At 44.2% G+C, this 25,048-nt stretch overlaps 2 protein-coding genes across 2 annotated transcripts; one reads left to right on the top strand and one right to left on the bottom strand.

Annotated features, from left to right (window-relative positions):
* The first annotated feature begins 6,318 nt into the window (after window positions 1–6,318).
* On the top strand, window positions 6,319–7,409 carry LOC123104117 (small heat shock protein, chloroplastic). Its single transcript, XM_044525868.1, has 2 exons — window positions 6,319–6,684; window positions 6,778–7,409. Exons 1-2 carry the CDS (start codon window positions 6,459–6,461, stop codon window positions 7,299–7,301), a joined length of 750 nt encoding a protein of 249 aa, XP_044381803.1. The 5' UTR covers window positions 6,319–6,458; the 3' UTR covers window positions 7,302–7,409.
* A 1,827-nt stretch (window positions 7,410–9,236) lies between these two features.
* On the bottom strand, window positions 9,237–10,618 carry LOC123104118 (uncharacterized). The gene is made up of 2 exons (XM_044525869.1): window positions 10,169–10,618; window positions 9,237–9,697 (listed from the first exon to the last, which is right to left on the bottom strand). Exons 1-2 carry the CDS (start codon window positions 10,516–10,518, stop codon window positions 9,367–9,369), a joined length of 681 nt encoding a protein of 226 aa, XP_044381804.1. The 5' UTR covers window positions 10,519–10,618; the 3' UTR covers window positions 9,237–9,366.
* Window positions 10,619–25,048: the final 14,430 nt, after the last annotated feature.

Raw genomic sequence — 25,048 nt, 5'->3', positions numbered from 1 at the left:
CCTTTCGGATGAAACCGACTTTGAGAAGGCTTTTACTCCAAGTTTCGACCCCAGGGCTCAAAATATAAATAGAGGGGTAGGGCTAGCACCAAAGACACATCAAGAAACACCAAGCCGTGTGCCGGCAACCCCGTCCCCTCTAGTTTATCCTCCGTCATAGTTTTCGTAGTGCTTAGGCGAAGCCCTGCGGAGATTGTTCTTCACCAACACCGTCACCATGCTGTCGTGCTGCCGGAACTCATCTACTACTTCGCCCCTCTTGCTGGATCGAGAAGGCGAGGATGTCACCGAGCCGAACGTGTGAAGAACTCGGAGGTGCCGTGCTTTCGATACTTGGATCGGTCGGACGTGAAGACGTACGACTACATCAACCGCGTTGATATAACGCTTCCGCGAACGGTCTACGAGGGTACGTAGACAACACTCTCCCCTCTCGTTGCTATGCATCACCATGATCTTGCGTGTGCGTAGGATTTTTTTGAAATTACTACGTTCCCCCACAATATATACATGTGTGTATATATGTGTGAATTAATGGTGGTCTTGAGACATTCAATGATATATATATATATATATATATATATATATATATATATATGATCGGTTCTACTAGAAATTCTATTTATATATATGCATAACGTGTACAATATGTAGCATCGTAAAATACCAGCAAACGAAAAAGAATTAAATGGAAAACACAAAATTAAATGAAAAATAAATCATAAACCCAAACCCCCCAACCTTTTAATACCGGTTGGTGTCACCAATCGGTATTAAAGGGCTCCCTGCCCCCGGAGCTGGCTCGTGCCACGTGGTTGCCCTTTAGCACCGGTTCGTGCTGAACCGGTACTAAAGGGGGGGGGACCTTTAGTGCCCACACTTTAGTGCCGGTTACCGAACCGGCACTAAAGGGCCTTACGAACCGGTGCTATTGCCCGGTTCTGCACTAGTGTCAGAGGCTTAGACCCACTGTTCGACCCATTTTGCATATGGGGAAATGAGATGTCCATGAATATCAGTCAAGTCAAGAAACTCAGAAAGATTGTTAGGATGAAGAAACTTGCGACGAATAATAGCAAGATCTTTGTTTGCACAATGAAGAAGACATCAGTCAACTATAGGATGATACCAACTCTTTTATCTTGTTTTTACCCCTTGCGCCATTTCAAAATTTACAACATCGATTTATGCATAACTTTGTTTTCAGTACTTTTCAAAGCAGTTCACCGATGATTACCTCTCAAACCACCTGCATGGTCAAGAGGCGAGGAAGGTATTCATTCAACACCCACTGTACAATATTGAAGTCTTGCTGAAGAGGACGAAGGTTGGGTGGGCAATTATCCATAGCCACTGGCCTAAAGTTGCAAGGACATTCAACATCACTGAAGGCTCAATATTTGCCTTCTGCTTCTGCAGTTTCTCAGATGAGATTCATCTGTCTATCTACCGTGTATGATGCTACTTTTCAAAGGTTTTTGATGCTGCATGTGAAACTTGGTGTTGTTGTGTAATGGCGTAACTGAGTGCCGAAGCTATCTGATGTAATTCGATTATGAAATTCTGGTTGCTTTTATACGAATATGAAATATCTGGCGTGTTTTATAAGAAATATCAGTTTGATTAGTACATGGATTATCAATAATAGACTAATTACCCTGCTTATTAGGGTTTTCTATTGCAAATAGTTACTCAGGCAGCACCGTGGGCGATGAACTCAAACAACCCGCACGGTTTCTAGAAAGTAGGCGTGTTCGATCAACTAACAATCACACACGGCTTCCGGCAGCGAACTGTTTGCGTTAGGCCACCTTGCACAAACGTTTCCACACAAAGAACTGTGTGGGATGTACATACCTACGGAAATGATTTTTTGAAATTCACCGTGTGGGATGTACATACCTACGGAAATGATTTCTGGGATTCATCGTGTGGGATGTACATACTTACGGCAATGATTTCTGGGATTCACCATGTGAGATGTACATACCTACGGAAATGATTTCTGGAATTCATCGTGTGGGATGTACATACCTACAGAAATGATTGGGCTTCGATGCCTCGCCCGATTGCACACGACCCCAGCCTGGGTCCCAGGAGAGCCTATCCTCGACGATTTTTGGGTCGTGTGGGAAAGACACCCTATCACACACACTCACTTGGCGACGGTTCCAAATACCGTCGCGAAAAGGGGTTAAAACCGTTTGTTTAGAACCAACGCGCAACAGTGTGCATATACTAGAAAATGAATGCAGAGAAAATTATACGAGAACAATATGTGAGTTTTTCTCATGAGAAACACAACGATCGTGATGGAAAACAAAGATGACATGCTAGAAGGTGCGAGACAACATGATACATGTGTTTAGGTGTTGGTCCAGAACCAATGGATTGAGTTTTTTTTCGAAAAGCATTACATCTATTATAAGCATTCACTGAAACCACATAGCAACTCAAACATAATAAAAATTACATCAACATTTTGACATCACCGAATGACCACTACTGTCACCAGAACAAGCCATTGGCGTGACATTGTCGCCGTTCCCCTACCGAAACCGGCTTGACCTTGTCGATGACAGCCGAGAAGTCTTCGTGCACGTGCACTAAGGACCAGCACCCTGGAACCGCAGTCGTCGCCGTTGCACCCAGGCATAGATCTGAAATACCTGACAACAAATCTGACCACATGACAAGAAACCCTAACCTCATCGGCACGCTCTAAGAAGACGAGATAAATCTACACTAGAGCTTCGCCGACTACGTCCAGACAGACAAACTCAAGGAGTATCAGAGCCAGAAGACAAACTTGAAGAAAAAACACCGCTATCCACCCGAATGATGGACTAAAAATCCTAACGTAAACTACCAACAAGAGTGGAGGCATCGGAATTTCCTTCCCCGTCACCAGTCGCCGGAAATTCATGTAGAGGGGAGGTGAATATATAGGTGCACCTATGAAGTCTGGAGGGAAGAACTTGCCCTAGCCGTATAGGGTTAGAGAACAAAAATGATATATTACCACTAAATTGAGGTCCTAATCCAGCATCATCATCGGCTATACTTGGCGCGATAAGGTATTTCAAATATGTTCTCAGATCCGACAAGATCACACTGTAGATTGTACCATATTTACCAAAAATATTACATATTTTTAGACAAAACCAAAAATATTACATGAGTTCGAACGAGGGTATGTAGTGTTAGTTCATCGTTGCGTTCGCTCGTTTGTTACATCGCAAAAATTACTTTACATGATTTCCAAGAAACTTCCACCGCACAATAAAAAATGTTCAAGGAATATAAAATTAGTTTGTGCAATTTTCTTAAAAAAAATCTTTAGATCATTTAAAAATGTTCACACGATTTAAAATATGTTTCATGATATTTCTAGAAATGTTCATGAAAATTTTCAAATTTGTTCGCGCAATTTTTCAAAAACAAATAACAACATTAAAAAATATGATTTTTTTAAATGTTCCCCTGTTTGTAAAATTCATTTTACATTTTTTAATTCCACCACGCACTAAAAACTGTTCATGAAATATAAAACTTATTTACGCAAATAAAAAATCAAGTAATTAAAAAACCCATATCATTTAAATGTGTACACGTTTGTAAATATGTTTCATGATATTTCTTGAAAGTGTCCGTGAACATTTAAATATTTGTTCGCATAATTTGTAAAAAGATGTTCATACCATTAAAAAAAAGTGACTTTTAAAGCATGTTCGCGTGTTTAAAAATATGCTCACACAATTTTTTTATAAACATTATAATATATAAAAGATGTCCCTACCATTAAGAAAATGTTCAACCTGTGTATAAAACGTTAAATGTTTATACAAAAAGTAATCAACTTGTATATAGAACTGTAAAACCTGTATACAAAAAATGTTGTGGGTGTATTAAAATTTGGCATGTATTTGAAAATTAAAAATTAAAAATAAAAAAGACAGAAAGAAGAAATGGGACACAGAAGAAAAGACACACGGTATCCTTTACAAAACCGGACGGAAGATGCCTAAACCAACCCCAAATGTAGCTTAAAAGGTTCCTACAACCGTTGCCACACAGGTTGTTGGGCTTGCCCATGCTGTTCGGTGCAGTAGTAGGTGATTGCTATTATTTGCCGAAATCACTAATTAAGAGGCATCTTTGCTGCGTAAAAACAAAGGAGAGGCATCTTTGCTAAAAATAATAATTAAGAGCCATCTCTTTTAAAGGTCATTGTCGACAAGCGGCACAATATATGTCTGTCACACTACATCTGCGTCACTTGTCATAACCTGAGTGTTTTTCTTTCTTTTCATATATTCATTTTTCTCAAAATGGTTTATATCTTGAACTACGCATCCAAATAAAGAAAAGAAAATTCCTTATTTGACATTGTCTTAAAATCTGTTCCTTATTTGATACTGGAAAAGTTTTTCTTCTCTATTTGATACTAGTCCTAAATTTTATTTCCTATACGACACTTCCGTCCATTTTGAGCTAAAATGACACCTTAAAAGATGATTTTGCCCTTCATGTGATATGTGCGCGCGCGCGCGTGTGTTGTTGCGTGTGTGGGTGCACGCGCACATGTGTGCTGTTGCTGCATGTGCGTGTGTGTTTGCTGCTGCGTGTGTACGTGCGTGCATGTGTGTGTGTGTGCTGTTGCGTGCCTATGTGCTGCTTGCGTGTGTGCTGCTGCGTGTGTTTGCTACTGCATGTGTACGTGCGCGCGTGCGTGTGTGTGTGTGCGGTTGTGTGCCTATGTGCTGCCTGCGTGTGTGCTGCTGCTGCTGCTGCGTGTGTGTATGTGTGTGTGCTGCGTGAAGTGTGGTGTGTGTGCGCGTGCATGTGTGTTGCTGCGTGTGTGTGTGCACGCGCGCGCGCGTGTTGTTGCGTGTGTGTGTGCGCGTGCATTGTGTGTTGGTGCATGTGTATGTGTTGTTGTGTGTGTGCTCCTGCCCTCGCACTGATGCTGCGTGTGCGCGCTATTGTCCCCCACACACATGCCACATGAGGGGTAAAATAGTCTTTTCAGGTGTCATTTAGGCTCAAAATGAACGAAAATGTCATATAGGAAATAAAATTTAGAACTTGTGTCAAATAGGAAAAAAAAACTTTTTCAGTGTCAAATGTCAAATAAGGAAGCAGATTTTAAGATAGTGTTAAATAGGAATTTTCTCAATAAAGAACCATTTACACCGTTAGATTTTTTGAGTCAAGATCTTTAATACTAGATCCATGGTAATAGGTTTCGATGAACTTTCTTTCATAAAAAAAAAATCCAAAAAACAGGAATGAAAAATAAGTCTAAAAAAGAGAAACAAAAAACCAAAAGATAAAAACACGAAACCAGGGAATGAGACCCAAAACAATTACCCCAAAGGCACAATTCTGACAGGCTTGCTTCTCCTTTTTTTTCCCGGGAAGCACAACTATATTTTTCCTTTTCGAAAAGAACAGCTTATTTCCGGAAGCGCAAATGTATTTTTTTTTGGGAAAGCATAGGTTGTGGTTTTCATAGAAGCACGGGCTATTCCCTTTTGAACAGTGGATTTTTTTATGAAGCACAACTGTGTTTTTTTTCCTCTTTTTAGAAAGCACATATGTGGTTCACGAAAGAAAAGAAAACAACACTTTAAAAAAAATACGCCCTCTATAAAAAAATATAAATGCCTTTAGATAACTATTCCTTCCATTTCTAAATATTTGTCTTTTTAGAGATTTCAAATGGATTACCACATACGGATGTATATAGACATATTTTAGAGTGTAGATTCACTCATTTTGCTCCGTACGTAGTTATTTGTTAAAATCTCTAGAAAGACAAATATTTAGGAACGGAGGGAGTACGTTAGTGCACTAAACGCCTTTATATTTTTTTATGGAGGGAGCATATTTCTTAAAAAATTCTGCCAAAGTCTAGAAAGACAAAAGAACAAATACACGTGCAAAAAAAAAAAAGGAATCCTGCTGGTGCGTCCAACGCGTGACAAGTGACGACAGATGGGCGCATCATGCAGCGCCCCCGCACGCCTGATGCCATTGTTTGCCTTGTATTCGGCTTCCGTTTTGGTTGCATTTTGAAATATAACAAATGGGGATCCGAAATGTTTGATGGGATGTACGTGTTGTTTTACCCGGATCTCTCGAAGCCCATGGGCCTATGCAATACAAATCCGATGCAAAAATCCGTGGTCCAGCGTACGCGTCCTGAAAGTTCTGGAACCTGCTCTGAAAACCAACCCAAAGATGGAAAAAGATAGTTCTGGAACCCCAAACCTTTCTCTAGAAACCACTCCATCCTTCCTTCCCATGATCCCTGTGCTGCGTCCGCCATATCTCTGCTCCTCACTTGTACTATATAAAATACACAGGGCAGCATTGCGCTCTACAGTCGCGCTCATTTCTCATCAAGCAACCAATTTAATCCAAGTCCAAGGCAAATCAAGTCTCCGGCGAGAATGCTGCAGGCGGTGGTCTCCAACCCGCAACCCGTCGCCGCGTCCCTGGGGCTGGGGACTCCTTGCCACCCTGGGCGAGGCTCGGTGAGGGTCCGCTCCACTAGGAACGGATCCGCCGATAACCTTGACCACCTGCGTAGGCCCCCGACGGCAACTGCTAGGCAGCCGCGGCAGGGGAATGGGAATCCTGCTCCGAGGAGGAGGGTCATCCAAACCTCGCCATTTGGTAAGAGCTCCCGGAGTTTCTTGATGATTTTCCACCCACAATCTGGACGAATGGTGGCAAATTCAATTCTCGGCTTGGCCGCTTGACTGGCAGGGCTATGGGACAGCTTCCCGGACGCGCGAACCCTGGACCAGATGATGCGCACCATGGAGCGCATCATGGACGAGGCCGACGACGACGACGGCCGTCGCCCCTTCGTGGTGCCTGGCGCGACGGTGCCGCCCACGGCGGCACGGCGCGCGGACGACCGACGCGGGCGGACGCCGTGGGAGATCAAGGAGCGCGCGGGGGACTACCTGGTGCGGTTCGACATGCCGGGCATGACGAGGGAGGACGTGCGCGTGAGTGTGCAGGACCGGACGCTGGTGGTGGTCGCCGAGAAGGCGGCGAAGCAAAGGGAGGCGGTCGGAGAGAAGGATAAGGATAACGAGGAGGATGGGGAGGAGGAGGAGGCGTGGCCGGCGGCGAGCTACGGGCGGTACAGGACGCGGGTGGAGCTGCCGGAGAACGTGGAGGTGGAGAGGATCGCCGCGGTGGTGAGGGACGGCGTGCTCTACCTCAGCATCCCCAAGGTGTCGCCGTCCGGGGGCAAAGTCGTGAGCATCCAGGTGCAGTGATGGATGTGGATAAGGCTAGCCGGTAGCTCAGATTGTATTTTGAGTTTGGACTCGAGCCAGTGAAGAACGGACTGACATTACTTCTGTTCAATATTATTGAGTCCACAATTTTTTTTCCAAGAAAACTTTCCACCTTTACATCTTCATACAATGAACATCGTAAATAATAAAAATTGCATCTATTCATAGACCACATAGTGACGACAAGAATTGAAGCGCAACGAAGGCCCGCCACCGTCATTGTCCCTTCTTTGTTGGAGTCGGTTAAAGCTTGTTGTAGTAGACAGTGTTAAGGACCCATTAGACCATTGCAGCAAAACAACAATCGTCGACAATCGCAGCAGAACAGCAACCGTCGTTTATGAAGAGTAGCGTAGATTAAAAAGATTCAATTTGAAAGATTCAATCTGAAAGTAAACAAACTACGCTCAGATCCGTGAAAATCCACCAAGAATAGAACCATCGGAAACGAGGCGGACAAATGACGGCGGCTGCGAAAGATAAAGGAATCCTAGACTTTTATTATTATTGGTTCCATAATTTATATACCAGCAGAATGAATGATTAGTTGGATATCTTCTCTGGTTGTTGGCTGCATCCTCTGGCACAAAGTCACTCCTGCACATACCAAGAAGAACATACAAAAAGCAACAAAACCTTAAGTTCCATTGGATACATACCAAAAAGAACATACGAAAAGCAACAAAACCTTGAGTTTCATTGGACGTGCTTTTTAAGAGATGCATCCTCGTTGCAACATACTTGCGCTGTTGCATACCGATCGAGGTGAATTGAAAAGGTGGTGGCTCCGAATTAACCGGATGATTTCACGATTGCAGCAATGCGCCGTAGCCCGTAGCATTGAGCGTGGCGAAGCTTCATTGCAGCTCTCATGGTGCACCGTGCAGCGCGACAAAAGCTGCAAGCCTGCAACGCAGCAACGATTGCGTCCAACGAAGCTCCATTTGTAGCGTGTGGGCTATACTTTTGTTAGAAATATTGGGCCGCATAATTTCTAAAATTTTAAATTAGTCCCATGAAAACTGTAAGTGATGGTTCTAAAAGTTTAACCCTATATCTTCTACTACTAATGTATCAGTTGGTAATCTCTGTGGTTAAATTTCATCCCACCAACTGGTTTTTCCGTCCTTCCTCCGATCTCCCATGTCCCAGCGATCCCTCTGGACCCGCGAACCAACAAGAAACACATCAAAACCACGGTAGGAGGGAGCGATCCAGGAGCGAGCGAGGCGATCAGAATTAGGAGGGAGCGAGCGAAAAAAAGCCTATGAAAAAAATCGATGACTCGCACACGCACGAGCGAGCGAGGCGATCAGACTGCCCTCGATCCCATCCAGGTCACAGTCGGGACACCTTCGCCGCCGCCATCGCTCGCCCATCAAGCGCCATTGATCCCTGCGCCACCGAACCCTTCGCTGCCGCCTGTCTCGTCGCTACGTCGACGGCAAGATTTGACGCTGCCGAACCCCTTGCCATCGCGGATCCCTTGCCATCGCGCATCCGATTCAGGAGCCGCCGCTGATCCCCATCCAGGTCACAGTCGGGACACCTCTGCCAGCCGTGCCTTACCCTCCTCTATGTGCTGGTGGTGGGGATGCAGCGCGTCATCGATCGCGAGATCGGCAAGCCCAAGTACCGCTGCGCTTGGGCCTGTGTCGACACTGTCGCGGACGGCGGCTGCAGGAGGACCGAGTGCGGCGTACCTCCGCTCCCTACCGGCAGCTCTGGCGGATGCTTCTGCTCCTGCCGACTAGCCGCATCGCCCTATCGCCGCCGCCGCCCATCCTGACGAATCCGGCGGCGGCGGCCTTCCCCTCACCTGCCGCGAGTCCCGTAACTACTCGAGGGCACCACCCTTGGTGCTCCAGTGGTGGTCCGAAGCCAGCATGGTGGAGGTGGTCGGACATGGCAAGCAGCAGCACTACATGAACATAATAAAAAAGATGTACCAAATCTGAAGGTGCTACGATTGATCTACTCATATTTCCCCTGATTTGAATAGGCGGGTGCTAGGCGCCGGCGCACCGGCCCAAATTTGGGCCGGTCACATCAGCACCGTGCGATTCAGAAAATTAGAGCCGCCCGATCTTTTTCCTTCTTCCCCTGTGTCTTCTTCTCTAGGAAACATCCCCATCGCGCCGTGGACGAACGATGCGCCTGCCCTAGAAGCACCGCCCGACTCATCTCGCCGGTCGCCACCCCTCGCCGCCGGCCGCCGCCCCTCGCCGTTGTCGGACTCCTGTGTTTCTCGCCAGTTCCGTGCATGCAGCAACGTGTCCCGTACTTGTAGCTTCCCATGGCGGCGGCCACAGCTCCGATGGCGGTGGCCGCAGCTCCGGCGTGCGCCGGTTCCAGCTCGCAGCACCTGTGTCGTCCTGCTCGTCGCCCATGGTATCAATTTCGATGTTGTTGGTAGCAAAAAAACAGAGACGTTCCAGCAAAAAACAAGGTTCCAGCAAAAAAATTATATGGTTCCAGCAAAAAAAATATGTGGTTCCAGCAAAATATAAGATGGTCTCCAACAAAACATTTACATGCTTGTCGCAAAAAAATTACATAGTTCCAGCAAAAAAATTATATGGTTCCAGCAAAAAAAATATGTGGTTCCAGCAAAATATAAGATGGTCTCCAACAAAACATTTATATGCTTGTCGCAAAAAAATTACATAGTTCCAGCAAAAAAATTATATGGTTCCAGCAAAAAAAGCAAAATGGCAAAAAGAAAAAATTGGCATTGTTCTGCAGCGTCTCCCCTCTCGCCGCAGTCGTAGCAGCACCTTGCTAATCCCGTTGTAACATCTCATCTTGCCGATTGTAGCAAAAAAAGAAAAAGAATAAAAGCTCACCGTTCCATGGCCGCACCGCCGCCATAGCCTGAAGCTAGTCGCCGCTCATCGTCTGCAGCTCCCAAGGACGCCGGTTGCAGCTCCTTTGGATGCCTATTCCAGCTTCCCGCTATCCACGGTTGCAGCTCGCCGTAGCAGTCGGGGCTCCCGTAGACTCCGGATGCAACTCTTCTGAGCATCGTTTGCAGCTCCCCAATCCATGGTTGCAGCTGCCTTCTGGTCGCCAGGAAGACGTTGCAGCTCCACCCTCTCGCCAATTGTGTTGTGACCTCGCCGGGGGAGAGAAAGAGCAGGGGATTTGCTGTGGCCTCGCCGAGAGAGGAGAAAGAGGAGGGGATTTGCTCGGGCATGGCCGCTTCGTGGAAGAAGAAACGAGAGGATAGAAGTGGTTCCAGATGAAGATAAGGATGGGCTGTTTGTAAGGCCCACGTGGATCCCGCCCGATCGAACGCGTCCCGTGCGACCGGCCGAAACTTCGGCCGGTGCGCCGGGTGGAAACGTTTCCCATTTGAATAATTGTCAGTTTGTGAGCACGTCACTCGGCATGTTTTCTAATGTATGTGCGGGGCTTAGCTGGGGCAATTTTGAAGCGGTTCAGATGGGGATTTGTATCATATCCTGCTGCTGTGTATACTGTTCTTTGCTCTCATTGGGGCAATTTTGTACATGGAGATATGTTTGGATCAGTTATGTGATGCTCTGTCATGCTCTTTGTGCACCTGCTCAAGACAGAAGAATTTAGATATTTGTACTGATTATTGGTACCGGCACTGATCGTATTTATTCTCATTGTTCCAGGTTAATCATCTAGGGAAAGTAACACTTGATCACAGGGTATTAAAGTTAGTAGATGTATGTAAAGTTATGTAGCTTCGTAAAACAGATGTCAGTTTTTAGATTTTGGTCATTTATGTAGCTGCTCTCCAATGACCTTTTCAACTCAACATGTCGTCGGTCAAATATAGATGGAGGACATGAAACAAATCAGAAAGAAATTAGCAATCTGTTAAATCCGGATATTTCTCTGATATGCTGCTTTCATTTTGTGGAACCTAGCTTGTGAAATGTTCATGTGTTCTTACCTGAGTGCCTCTTGTGGTTTTAGCAATGGAGTTGGCTCTAGCTCTTGAAAAGATGGTGAACGAGAAGCTGCCCAACGTGCTCACTGTAAGTTTCTCTTTCTTGCCTATTTATACAAGGAGGCTACTTTCAAGGTATTGGTGTGCCTGTTCGACACAATGAATTCTTTATTGAGTGCAACTAGGAGATTGCGGCGGCAGCGGGGGTTTTGTGTCGGCATGCTGCGGGGAGCTGCTGGACAGTGACCGATGGTGGTGGATCAGAGTTGGAATTCAAGAGGGTTGGTGTGGTTGCAGTTATATGACGATTGGGAGAGAGCGGAGCAACAGAGGAGGCTGGCCAAGGACATGGCCGTGGATAACACATCTTGCTCGGTTTCCCTGACAAACCAAGGTTGGTTGCATCCTGCATGACCTCATATTTTTCATGAAAGTTTTGTGATGCTCTTTTTTAGAAAAGTTTTGTGATGTTAACTCATGAGACATTTGACATGATACTATGTGAATGTAAACGTAATCTGCAGTGCAAAGCAAACAGAGTGAACAAGCCAAGAACGTGTTGGTCAGTCTGTCATTGTCATACTTTTATTTTTGTAATTTTATCGTACTATATAGTTAGTACAAGATCATCAAATATTCAGGATATGTTTTGGAAATACTCCCTCTGTAAACTAATATAAGAGTGTTTAGATAACTAAAATAGTGATCTAAATGCTCTTATATTAGTTTACGGAGGGAGTATAATTTTGTGAAATTGAATGCACAACATGTTCAGAGGAGAGGAGACAGAGGCTTGCTATTAATAACTTGAGTCGCTGTGATGATCGCCCGGGCGGCCGTGTAGCCATCTCAGATGGAGTCCCAGGGGAAGGACCAAAAGGACGTGCTCGTAGGTATGATAAGATTCAGCTTTCCGGAATTTTGGTAAGGCGCTCGGCGCACTGCAAAACTTTTATTTGTAAATATTGCATGCTACTACCTCCTAATTAATATGTCAATGAAAAGAAGTAGATGCAGCTCTTCATAGATATTGTAACATGTTTTGGTTTGCAGGTTTAATATTTGACGTCCTCTGTTTGGTAATGAGAGCAAGCATCTTATGTTGGTTGTGTCATCAAGCTCTGGCTTGTAACTGTGTACTTCTCTCCTCATCTTCTTTGAGGAGGTTTTTTTAGGGAGTCTTGATAGATTTGGTAGAGGATCTAAACTTTCTTTAGAATTTTAGAACCACTATCCTTTTTAGTGTCGGTGTTCAATTGATTATAGATGATAGGGACACTTTGGACCATGGTCCTGGTTCGGTGTGGTTTCACGATTGTCATTGGTGTCCCATGTGTCATGTCTCTGCTTCTGCAGAAATTCTCACTCAGGTTGAGTAATTTGGAACATATGGAACTGCGATGCTTCATTGTGTACACATTCATCTTGTGGAGTTAGTATGCATTTAAATTTCAGTTCAAGCATGTTAGATCAGAGGGATTAAGCAAGGTGCATATAATTTTTGAGTTCTTCCAAACTTCGATGAGATTGCTTCTGCACTGTTTGTCACAGGACGGTGAGTTCCTTCTCGTTGAAACATCTCGGTACATTATGTTTGGCATCAATTTTTTAGCCCCCTACCAATTGTTGTCAAAAGTAGGCCTGGCATTGTCAAAATAGCTTTTGAGGGATTTTTTTCGAAGCAAACTTCTGCGAGGCACAACCATAATCTGTGTGTTAGAAATAAGCTCTGTTCATGTATATTATTATGCCCAATTTAAGACTGAGTATGATCAGAATGGTTTCATTATGGTTATTGTGACTTGTGACTGAAGGACTATCCATTGTTGCCCCGTAAAGATTTGTGCAGGTCCATATTTCCTTTTTCCAATGTATTGCAAGGTCGAGGTCTCTAGCAAGGATACCCTCCCTGGGGTGTTCCGCACTTCGTGGACTGCGTCTGCTGGCCCAACGCCAGTGGAGATCTGCTGCTGCAACACCGGAAGGAAACGTCTTGCAACACGGCGCAACGGCTGCAGGATTGTCCTTCGGGAACTCAGCACCTGGACCTAGGCAGGGCAACGTCGTCTGTGCTATCCTTGTCATCCTGGTGAGCCATACTTTCCTTTTCTGATCCGTCCGTTTGAAAACAGAAAAGCTTTATTACTTTGTTCGTTCATCTATATGGAGGTCCTAGAAATTGAGGCATGGTGGATGCAGTATTAGCGGCTGGATTAACTGTGCTCAGTACCACCAATGTTTTTCTTGAAAATGTGTTTTACATGCTTCTATATAGTCAAATGATGTGCTTGCTTGTTACATAGTTGTTTTTAGCTACAAATCAGAATACTGGGATGTTAATGATTGTAGGCGATGTTTTTCTCTTCCATGCCTAAATTGTCTTTAGTATATGTCCATATAAAGAAAATTGCAGTGTTCCAACTATTGAATCAAAATTGTTAAATTAATTATTTTTAGCTATATTATAGTTTGAGCCGAGGGCTTCTTACAATTTTTACTACTACTAATTTCCACTTCTACTAGATTCATTTGTTACATGAGTTTTTAGAGCAGGGTACTTGGTAAATGATTTAGAGCAGGGTACTTGGTAAATGTTAAGTAGACAAAGAAGTACTTGCTTAAGCTTACTGGATCTACTCATCTTCTCAGTATGGAAAGGACTATGAATATGATGCACCTGTCAAGTTGTTGGTAAAGCATTTGTATTCATTCAATGGAGCAATCACCTGATGATCAGCATGGTGGTATCATAGGTTATCAGTTCTTCTCATGTTAGTTCATGACATCCCAATCCGAGCAACCAGCCGTCGATTCAAGCGACCCCCTTTAGGAATCCATGGAATTTGAGGTGGATTTCCTGGAAGAGGGAGGAGGAAGGATGATGGTGGGGTTCATGAGGAAGAGGATTCCACCATCTACGACTCTCTCCCTCAGGGGAACATCGCAGATTTGACTAGGAGCTCTCAAGCACGAGATCCCCTGCGCCTCTCATCTGTCCTTGCAGGCATGTGTTCTTCCTCCTCTTATGAGATCATCATGTGCAAATATGCTAGTGTTGTACTCCCTTTGTAGACTAATTGTGATCTAAAAGGTCTTATATTAGTTTACAAATATAGTACATAATATCTTGCAAGGCCTGACTAATAAGTAGTTGTGGCTTAAGATGCTTCTAGAGACTCATTGGAATGGTGGAATTCAATTGGACTATCATATGAGCATAATAGACTATGAGCATCATTCATATTATAATGAATGAGAAGTGAAGGTCTGAATGTCAAACAAAAAACACAATGCTAAATATCCAGTCAGGTACGGCTCATGGGATGCTACAACTATTAGTGGGACAAAAGGGTTGTGCATGCACATGCTTATTGATTCAAGGCGGGATTATGGGAGATAGTGCATGGTCCAGATGAATAGATGGAACCCGTCTAGAGAAAAGAAAAAGGAGAAAACGGTGCCACCAATTTGCATCTGTACATAATTTATAGAACCGAGATTCAGTTGAACCTGATCTAAGATGTGCGTGCATTGTAATTACAGAAGAAAATTGTTCTTCGTAAACAAATACTCCCTCCATCCCACTTATTTTGGGACGGAGTACATATTACATCATATGTAACCGGAGAATGGCGGCATGTCAAGATCAGGCAAGAACTCTGATGCCTGTGTGCACTTGCTGAATATAGATGATTGTGATGGCCTCATTCCTTGGATGTGTAGGGAGCTTCAACCTGGTACGTAGTTTATTACCTCCTACTTTTTGCGCCTACAAAAAATTATGTACATTGATATATGTGGTCTAATCAGTACCATGCATCATAACCTATCCTTCGTTTTACTGAAGTTTTTAGTTATTTATTTCTTGGCCGAATAAATTCCCTTTCGTATGTAAAATACAATTGATCATCGTGAATAAGAAGTATCTCATTGTGATTTTATTTGTTACTGCGAATGTCAAGTAAAAAATCGAATTATTGACATTGAACTCTTAAACCTTTCTCCATGTATGTACAAACACTCAAATCTGAAGTAGTTTTTCCTATGTATAGGCAGTTCACAAGATACGCGGCCAGTGATGCATTCAGCGGTGGCGAAAATGCACATACTTTAGGGGTGCCTCGGTATGGCTGTTGGCTCGCGTGTTCCCCTTGGACGAATCATTGGGTATAGGAGGAGTAGGCGGCCGGGGGTGAATGAATGGTGCCTCGAGGAGTTTCTTGATCGTGCTTTTTCCATCTTGTAGATGGTTCAGTGGATCGTGAAGTTTTTATGTAAGGTATTACATGTAATTAATTTTTTGGTTGGATGGATGCAAAAAAAATCATGTACTTAACTCATCTGGATTGTTTGTGCACAGTTACTAGAGAAGAGAGGGGAAGGGGAGAGGAGAGGGGGTGGTTGAAAATAGAAGATAAAGAAGAATAGAAGTGTTTTTATCATGCATGAGGATCTTAATAGCACATGTTAAATACGATTGATGTTGAACTAGGAAAACAAGTGTGTCCCGTTGCAACGCACGGGCATTGTCCTAGTTATTAGTAAAGGTGGTGTGAGACCTTTGTATATAGTGAGTTCTGTACACCACACTATTATACTTGCCATTCCAACCTTTGATTCTCGATTTCTAGTCCTCTCAAATTGCTTTTCACTCCAACCTTTGATTCTTGATTTCTAGCCCTCCCAAATTGCTTCTCACTAAAATCCTTTTTCTACTACCATACCAAATATGCGAGAGAGTGATTGTGTGTTGAGGAGACTATCTTTCGAAACACAAGAGCAAGGAGTTCATCATCATCGACAACATCTATTACCTTTTGAAGAGTGGTATCTCCTAAATTGGTTAAGTGTCACTTGGAAGTCTCCAGATCTTGTGGAATGGAACCAATGAGTTTATAGGGGCAAGGAGATCACCTACTTGTGAAGATCTACGCCGAGTGAGGCTAGTCCTTCGTGGACAAAACCCATGATTGCATAGACAAGGTTGTTTCTTCATGGATGCTTTGTGAGTGGATCCCTCCGTGGACTTGTGCAGCCATTACCCTCTATGGGTTGAAATCTTCATCAACATGGGCGTACGATAGCACCACCTAACGAAACCACATCACACCGAGTCTTCATGCATTTGTTTTTCTCTGGCCCCTCCTTTACGTTCATATGCAAAGTCTTTACTTTGCATTGCCTACTATCTAGACTTGCATGTGTAGGATGTTGCTTGACTTGTGACTTGAAGAAATGCTAAAACTTGTCAAGAACTAAATTGGAAAGGGCTAGGTTTTTTATTTTGTCAAGTAGTCCAATCATCCCTCTTTAGACAGACTTGCGATCCTACAACAAGGCTGACATAAAGTGAGAGAATATCAATCTAGATAGACAGAAGATGAACCTTGATTCACAGAAAATGTGCTTAGGGTTCAAACCATATACTAAACCACACCCCCTCTCCAAAACACCATCACTGCCTACCAAAAATTAAGCCCAACTACTATACACTAAATAATCTAGCAAAACAAAATTACCAACCCCCACAAAACTCTATGTTCGATTGGGGCAAAACACACTAGATCAAAATCAACCCCCTACTGAAAAAATCCTACCATCCCACTGAATCTCTAGACACAAAATGTGCCCCGCCCCACTGAATCTTACCATCTTAAAATTCCTCCACATTTTACACAAAAATATCTCGATTGGAACAAACTCTAGATCGATGAAATACACAGAAAGGGCGCGCAGAACAAGAATCATAACGAAGAAGAGAAAACAGGAGTGAACAAAAAATTGACTTCGCTGCGGCTCTTTCCTCTCCCTTTTCGCTCTCGAGAATCGCTACCGCCTGGAGAAGTACTGCTCAGAGAGGAATGCGAGTGGGTGAGGGAATGTGAGTGGATGGAACACTTCCACCCATTTTGATCGATGAAAAATGCTCACTTCGATGGGCTGCTGGAGTGCGGACTGTGGATAAACAACGGCCCGCCAGCATAATATTGCGGGAGAAAGAAACAACAACGACCCGGCTCCCACTCGCATTGGCATGCACCGCCCGCGCCGCGCTACAGCGCGACGCGAGCGAGGGAAAACCTAAATGACATCAGTTGGGCCCATTTTAGTTCTCTTCACTAATGGGCGCATACCCCCGCAGCAACTTGGGCTCGACCCATCTACCTTCTTTTTGTGCTTTTACCCCGCGAAAAAGGCACGCACGTGGGTGGGATTCAAACCCATGACTTCTTCATGCTATGTAGGCCGCACTAACCAACCGGCCAACCACATCACAGGTTGATTTAGTGGTGAATGCGTCAAGCTGCGAATGGTGTGTGCTCGGTTTGAATCCCAGTGATCCCATATTTTCAATTAGGATTAGTTTCTTCTTTTTTTCTCCGTGTTTCCTTGTTGAGTCCATTGGCGGGCTTGCCCGCCACGCGTCACTAGCGAGCGCCGGTAGCGCCAGCCGGTGTCTGAAGCTCTGGTTAGGAGCACCCGCGCACGAGTGAGCCGAACAAGTTGCACGAATTTTAAACACAAACGAGATCCAACGGTTCTGCACTTAGATGTGAAATAAGTATTTTTCACGTCTAGGTGTGAAATAGCAATTTCGAAAAATAAAGGGACTGTCTATTCAACAATCGACTGATTTGTTATTGGTTATCAGTCAGATTTTCCAACCAATAAACTGTTGATAGTTGTATGTCTGTTTTTCTTGAAGAAAACGGGTCGGGCTGTATATGTGATCCATCAAGCGACTACAGCGAAAAAAGGTTGAACCGGTCGCCCCTACTGTCCTTTCCTTGACCCGTCAAAAGCACTTGACAGGAAAAATCTTCAACTCCTCTGTTGCACTCTGCTTTTGGTCACCTCTGTTTTGAGAGACTACATTAGGTCCAGAATAGAAAACAAAGCAGAAAAGACATATCACTAATTCGTCAGAGTACAAAAAGACCAGGGGACTAAACTTAGTGATGACATTAAATCAACAGTGAAACACTGGGGAGAAATAACTCAAGCATGCATGACATAGATGAAATCCCAACTGATGTACTGACATTGCTGTCAGTAGATAACACTAGAGCATGATCAAACAAGATGAACACCATGGAGATAAATACTGCCATCATACCAAATTAAATAGTAGAGCATGATCAGACAGGATGAACATTGCCACTGTTAGTTCAGACAACAATTCAGTAGATACAGAAAAGAACACATTTAGGGAACACCAAAAAATTCAGGAGCACTGCCACTATTTCAGGAGCACTGCCACTGTTGCTAAGAAAATTGTATAGTAATAATTTCCTTTTTTTGCAATTGTACTGGCATTACTTCAAAACTCTAAATGGCTGGTGCAAAGTAAGCAGAAAAGCAATGACTGAAGAAGATCTACTGTCAATGTCAAAAAAAATCTCATACTAAATGTGAGTTATAAAATGGCCATAAAAACAAACAAAAATACTGGGAAGATCTTTATATGCCCGAGAAGTTGATAAATTAAAATGAAATACTGCAGGAATCATTCTCATTTACTACACTCCTACAATCGGACATCATATACAAGGTAACGGAAAAGAGCAACAAACTACAAAAGGTTGATCTGGATAATACTTGAATTTGAAACAACAAGAGGACAAAACAAAAACTATCTTGTTGCTTGCAGGTACACTCAGCAGGAGGACTTGCAAACATGAGTCACCAAAATGATGGAATTTTCATCAAACAAGCAAAAATCAGCTACAAACTCGTTAGAAGACACAAGAGTAAGTGATTTGAAACAAATACACAATTTAGGGTATCGAAAGATAAGAGGATAACAAAGTATATTTTGAATTACTCAACAAATAGGGCAAGAAATGCATGAAGATGATCAAGCAGACAAAGAGGCAACAACGGAAGCTAATCCTTGGGAGGCGGCCCTGTTTGAGAACATGAACATACAACAGGCAAGCAAACTAAAAAAATGATGTGATCCAAGTATACATATTGTATATTGGAAAATGTTGGAAAATCAAATCTCACTAATGGAGAGTAAAAATGAGATGAATGATGATCTTGAATCTACAACTACAACAAGCACTCATAGGAACCAAAGCAATCAAGAAAAGGGAGAGAAACAAAGGACTTGGGTCAACAACCTGAAAGCAATGCCTTCCTTGGAGAAGATGATTCATTTCTTGACGAAGATGACATTGAAAAGTTCCTACAAAATGAAGAATACACAGCATCAGAGGGTAATTTGAGGCACACTAGAAAGACAAAGGGGGATACCCCAGCAAAAATAACATCACACAATCAACCCAAAAAAATGAGAAAAAGGGAAATTACACTGAAAGAATTATGGGTACAATTGAAGGAAATATGCCCTAGAGGCAATAATAAAGTTATTATTTATTTAATTATTTCATGATAAATGTTTATTATTCATGCTAGAATTGTATTAATCAGAAACATAGTACATGTGTGAATACATAGACAAACAAAGTGTCACTAGTATGCCTCTACTTAACTAGCTCGTTGGTCAAAGATGGTTATGTTTCCGAACCATAAACATGAGTTGTAATTTGATAAACGAGATCACATCATTAGGAGAATGATGTGATTGACTTGACCCATTCCGTTGGCTTAGCACTTGATCATTTTAGTTTACTGCTATTGCTTTCTTCATGACTTATACATGTTCCTATGACTATGAGATTATGCAACTCCCGATTACCGGAGGAACACTTTGTGTGCTACCAAACATCACAACGTAACTGGGTGATTATAAAGGTGCTCTACAGGTGTCTCCGATGGTACTTGTTGAGTTGGCATAGATCGAGATTAGGATTTGTCACTCCGATTGTCGGAGAGGTATCTCTGGGCCCTCTCGGTAATGCACATCACTATAAGCCTTACAAGCAATGCAACTAATGAGTTAGTTGCAGGATGATGCATTACAGAATGAGTAAAGAGACTTGCCGGTAACGAGATTGAGCTAGGTATTGAGATACCGATGATCGAATCTTGGGCAAGTAACATACCGATGACAAAGGGAACAACGTATGTTGTTATGCGGTCTGACCGATAAAGATCTTCGTAGAGTATGTAGGAGCCAAGGCATCCAGGTCCCGCTAATGGTTATTGACAAGAGAGGTGTCTCGGTCATGTCTACATAGTTCTCGAACCCGTAGGGTCCGCACGCTTAACGTTCGGTGACAATCTGTATTATGAGTTTATGTGATTTGATGTACTGAAGGTAGTTCGGAGTCCCGAATGTGATCACAGACATGTCGAGGAGTCTCGAAATGGTCGAGACATAAAGATTGATATATAGGATGACTATATTCGGATACCGGAAGTGTTCCAGATGATTTCAGAGAAAACCAAAGTGCCGGAGGGTTACCGGAACCCCCCGCGAGAAGTAATGGGCCACATGGGCCTTAGTGGAGAGAGAGAGGGCCGGTCAGGGCAGGCCGCACGCCCCCTCCCCCTCTGGTACGAATTGGACTAGGGAAGGGGGGCGGCGCCCCCCTTTCCTTCTCCCTCTCCTCCTTCCTGTCCCCCTCCTAGGAAGAGTAGGAAAGGGGAGTCCTACTCCTACTAGGAGGAGGACTCCTCCTCCTGGCGCGCCCTGCAAGGGCCGGCCGGCCTCCCCCCTTCCTCCTTTATATACTGGGGCAGGGGGCATCCCTAGGACACACAAGTTGATTGTTCCAAGCCGTGTGCGGTGCCCCCGTCCATCATAATCCACCTCGATCATATCATAGCGGTGCTTAGGCGAAGCCCTGCGTCGGTAGCAACATCATCACCGTCATCACACCGTCGTGCTGACGGAACTCTCCTGTGAAGCTCTGCTAGATCGGAGTTCGTGGGACGTCATCGAGCTGAACGTGTGCTGAACTCGGAGGTGCCGTACGTTCGGTACATGGATCGGTCGGATCGTGAAGACGTACGACTACATCAACCGCGTTCTCATAACCACTACTAGGGAAAAGCTTATAGGCAGACGCTTACTAGTAGCGAGGGTTTATACCCCTCGCTAGTGCTACTTACTAGTAGCGCGGATTTTTACCCCTCGCTACTACTAAGTGGTCTCTACCGTGCCCCCTGAGACATGCCATAGTAGTAACGAGGGGTATAAACCCGCACTACTACTAAGTTGATAGTAGTAGCGCAGTTTTATACCCCTCGCTACTACTAAGTATGAGGTAGGTGAAGTCGCCATATCCTCGGCCAAATCCCTATGTCCTCCCCCAAATCCCTCCTCTCTTCCGCCACTCTCTCCTCTCACTTTCCATACGCTCTCACATGGACCTCTTGCCCATGCGCCCATCCTCCTCCGTGGCGCCGAAAGAGGCCGCCTCCTCATGCCACCGGCGTCTAGGAGCTAGCCAGTCTTCCACCGACATCTAGGAGGCCGCCACCCCACGCCACCACACTAGAGAACCTCACCACCGGTGACTAGCTCCGCTGCTCCCTCCATCACCTTCCTCTCTCCCTCGGTTTTCCTTTTCTCCCTCTCCCTCTGATTTGACTCACCCTCCCATGTCCATGCCCATGCAGGTCGCCGCCATGGATGACCCGGAGCTATCTGGCATGGTCGGAAGAGGAGCCCCATGCCGCGGCCTGGCTTTGCCATAGAAACGGGCCCTCTCCAACAACCACCGCCGGATCTGGTCTTCCGCTATCCGTTCATGCCTCCGGGTACGCCAATCGTCGCTAGATCGAACCACTGCTGCTATTGACAACACACACGGGATCGAGATTTTTTTTTGTTTTTGAAAGCAATAGCAGTAGCGCGGGGTATACGACCCGCTACAGATAATTAGCAGTAGCGTTGTCTGCAATGCACGCTACAGCTAACCATGTATATCAGTAACATGTGTCAACACGCGCTACTGCTACAAGTTAGCTGTGGTGCCGTATCAGTAGCGCGGGCACCCGCGCTACTGATACACCCAAAACCCGCGCTGCTACTAGGCTTTTCCCTAGTAGTGAACGCTTCCGCTTACGGTCTATGAGGGTACATGGACGATACTCTCCTCTCTCGTTGCTATGCATCACCATGATCTTGCGTGTGCATAGGAAAATTTTGAAATTACTACGTTCTCCAACAACAATTACACTGTACAAATGCATAAGGGGGTAAAATTACAGAGTAAAATCGCATTGGATCACATTGGGACTAGCATATGAAATTACACAATAATTAAGAGTAACATTACAGTTTAAAAAGCAATAAATTACAATATACATTATGGGGAAAATAACACTGCAGAAAATGGAAAATAGGATTACAGTGTAACTACCATACAGATTACACATAAAATTATGAGTCAAATACAATATAGACATGGGTAAAATTACACCGGGGGGAAATGGTATAGGATTACAGTGTAACTACAATACAAATTGTTGGGGAACGTAAATTTCAAAAAAAATTCTACGCACACGCAAGGATCATGGTGATGCATAGCAACGAGGGGGGAGAGTGTTGTCTACGTATCCTCGTAGACCGTAAGCGGAAGCGTTTATCAACGCGGTTGATGTAGTCGTACACCTTCATGATCCGTCCCGATCAAGTACCAAGCGTACGGCACCTCCGTGTTCAGCACACGTTCAGCTCGATGACGTCCTCGCCTTCTTAATCCAGCAAGAGAGGCGAAGTAGTAGATGAGTTCCGGCAGCACGACGGCGTGGTGAGGGTGTTGGTGAAGAACAATCTTCGCAGGGCTTCGCCTAAGCACTACAAAAACTATGACGGTGGATAAACTAGAGGGGACGGGGTTGCCGGCACACGGCTTGGTGTTTCTTGATGTGTCTTGGGTGCTAGACCTACCCCTCTATTTATATGTTGACCCTTGGGGTCGAAACTTAGAGTAAAAGCCTCCACAAAGTCGGTTTCACCCGAAAGGCAAGAGTCCTTCTCGGACTCCAGGGCCAGACACCAGGGTTCCCAGCGTCTGGACCCAGACGCCAGGGACCCTAGCGTCTGGCCCCTGGCCTCCGCAAAACTTCCTTTCGCGCTTTCCAAAAACCTTGTGGGCTTTCCCCTTTGGCCCAAATAAAGTGTTCTCGTACCCAAACATTTCGGGAAACATCCAGAACCCCTTCGGTGAATTCTGGAACCCTTCTGGAGACCAAACACTATTATGCCATATATCAAACTTTCTCTTCGGACCATTTCGGAGTTCCTCGTCATATCCGTGATCTTATCCGGAACTCCAAACAACATTCGGTTACCAACATACATAACTCATAAATACTATATCGTCAAAGAACGTTAAGGGTGCGGACCCTACGGGTTCGAGAACTATGTAGACATGACCGAGACACTTCTCTGGTCAATAACCAATAGCAGAACCTGGATGCCCATATTGGCTCCTCCATATTCTACGGAGATCTTTATCGTTCGAACCGCATAACAACATATGTTGTTCCCTTTGACATCGGTATGTTACTTGCCCGAGATTCGATCGTCGGTATCTCAATACCTAGTTCAATCTCATTACCGACAAGTATCTTTACTCGTTCCGTAATACATCATCCCGCAAATAACTCATTAGTTACAATGCTTGCAAGGCTTATAGTGATGTGCATTACCGAGTGGGCCCAGACATACCTCTCCGTCAATCGGAGTGACAAATCCTAATCTCAAAATACGCCAACTCAACAAGTACCTTCTGAGACACCTGTAGAGCACCTTTATAATCACCCAGTTACGTTGTGACGTTTGGTAGCACACAAAGTGTTCCTCCGGTAAACGGGAGTTGCATAATCTCATAGTCATAGGAACATGTATAAGTCATGAAGAAAGCAATAGCAATAAACTAAATGATCAAGTGCTAAGCTAATGGAATGGGTCAAGTCAATCACATTATTCTCCTAATGATGTGATCCCGTTAACCAAATGACAACTCATGTCTATGGTTAGGAAACTTAACCATCTTTGATTAACGAGCTAGTCAAGTAGAGGCATACTAGTGACACTATGTTTGTCTATGTATTCACACATGTATTATGTTTCTGGTTAATACAATTCTAGCATGAATAATAAACATTTATCATGAAATAAGGAAATAAATAATAACTTTGTTATTGCCTCTAGGGCATATTTCCTTTAGTCTCCCACTTGCACTAGAGTCAATAATCTAGTTCACATCGCCATGTGATTTAACACCAATAGTTCACATCACCATGTGATTAACACCCATAGTTCACATCGTCATGTGACTAACACCCAAAGGGTTTACTAGAGTCAATAATCTAGTTCACATCGCTATGTGATTAACACCCAAAGAGTACTAAGGTGTGATCATGTTTTGCTTGTGAGAGAAGTTTAGTCTACGGGTCTGCCACGTTCAGATCCATATGTATTTTGCAATATTTCTATGTCAACAATGCTCTGCATGGAGCTACTCAAGCTAATTGCTCGCTCTTTCAAAATGTATCCAGATTGAGACTTAGAGTCATCTGGATCAGTGTCAAAATTTGCATCGACGTAACCCTTTACGATGAACCTTTTGTCACCTATAATTTTGACCGCTATTGTACTAAGGATAATTTTAACCGTTGGCCAGGTGGTACCTCGGAAGGACACCTTTCGGTATTTGGGGTCAATGCTGCAGGAGGATGGGGGTATTGATGAAGATGTGAACCATCGAATCAAAGCCGGATGGATGAAGTGGCGCCAAGCTTCTGGCATTCTCTGTGACAAGAGAGTGCCACAAAAGCTAAAAGGCAAGTTCTATAGGACGGCGGTTCGACCCGCAATGTTGTATGGCGCTGAGTGTTGCCCGACTAAAAGGCGACATGCTCAACAGTTAGGTGT

The sequence above is a fragment of the Triticum aestivum genome, chromosome 5A (assembly GCF_018294505.1).
Source record: "Triticum aestivum cultivar Chinese Spring chromosome 5A, IWGSC CS RefSeq v2.1, whole genome shotgun sequence".
Taxonomy (NCBI): Eukaryota; Viridiplantae; Streptophyta; class Magnoliopsida; order Poales; family Poaceae; genus Triticum; species Triticum aestivum.
Note: the sequence above shows the minus strand (reverse complement) of the source record. Positions and strands in the feature narration are given on the sequence as shown.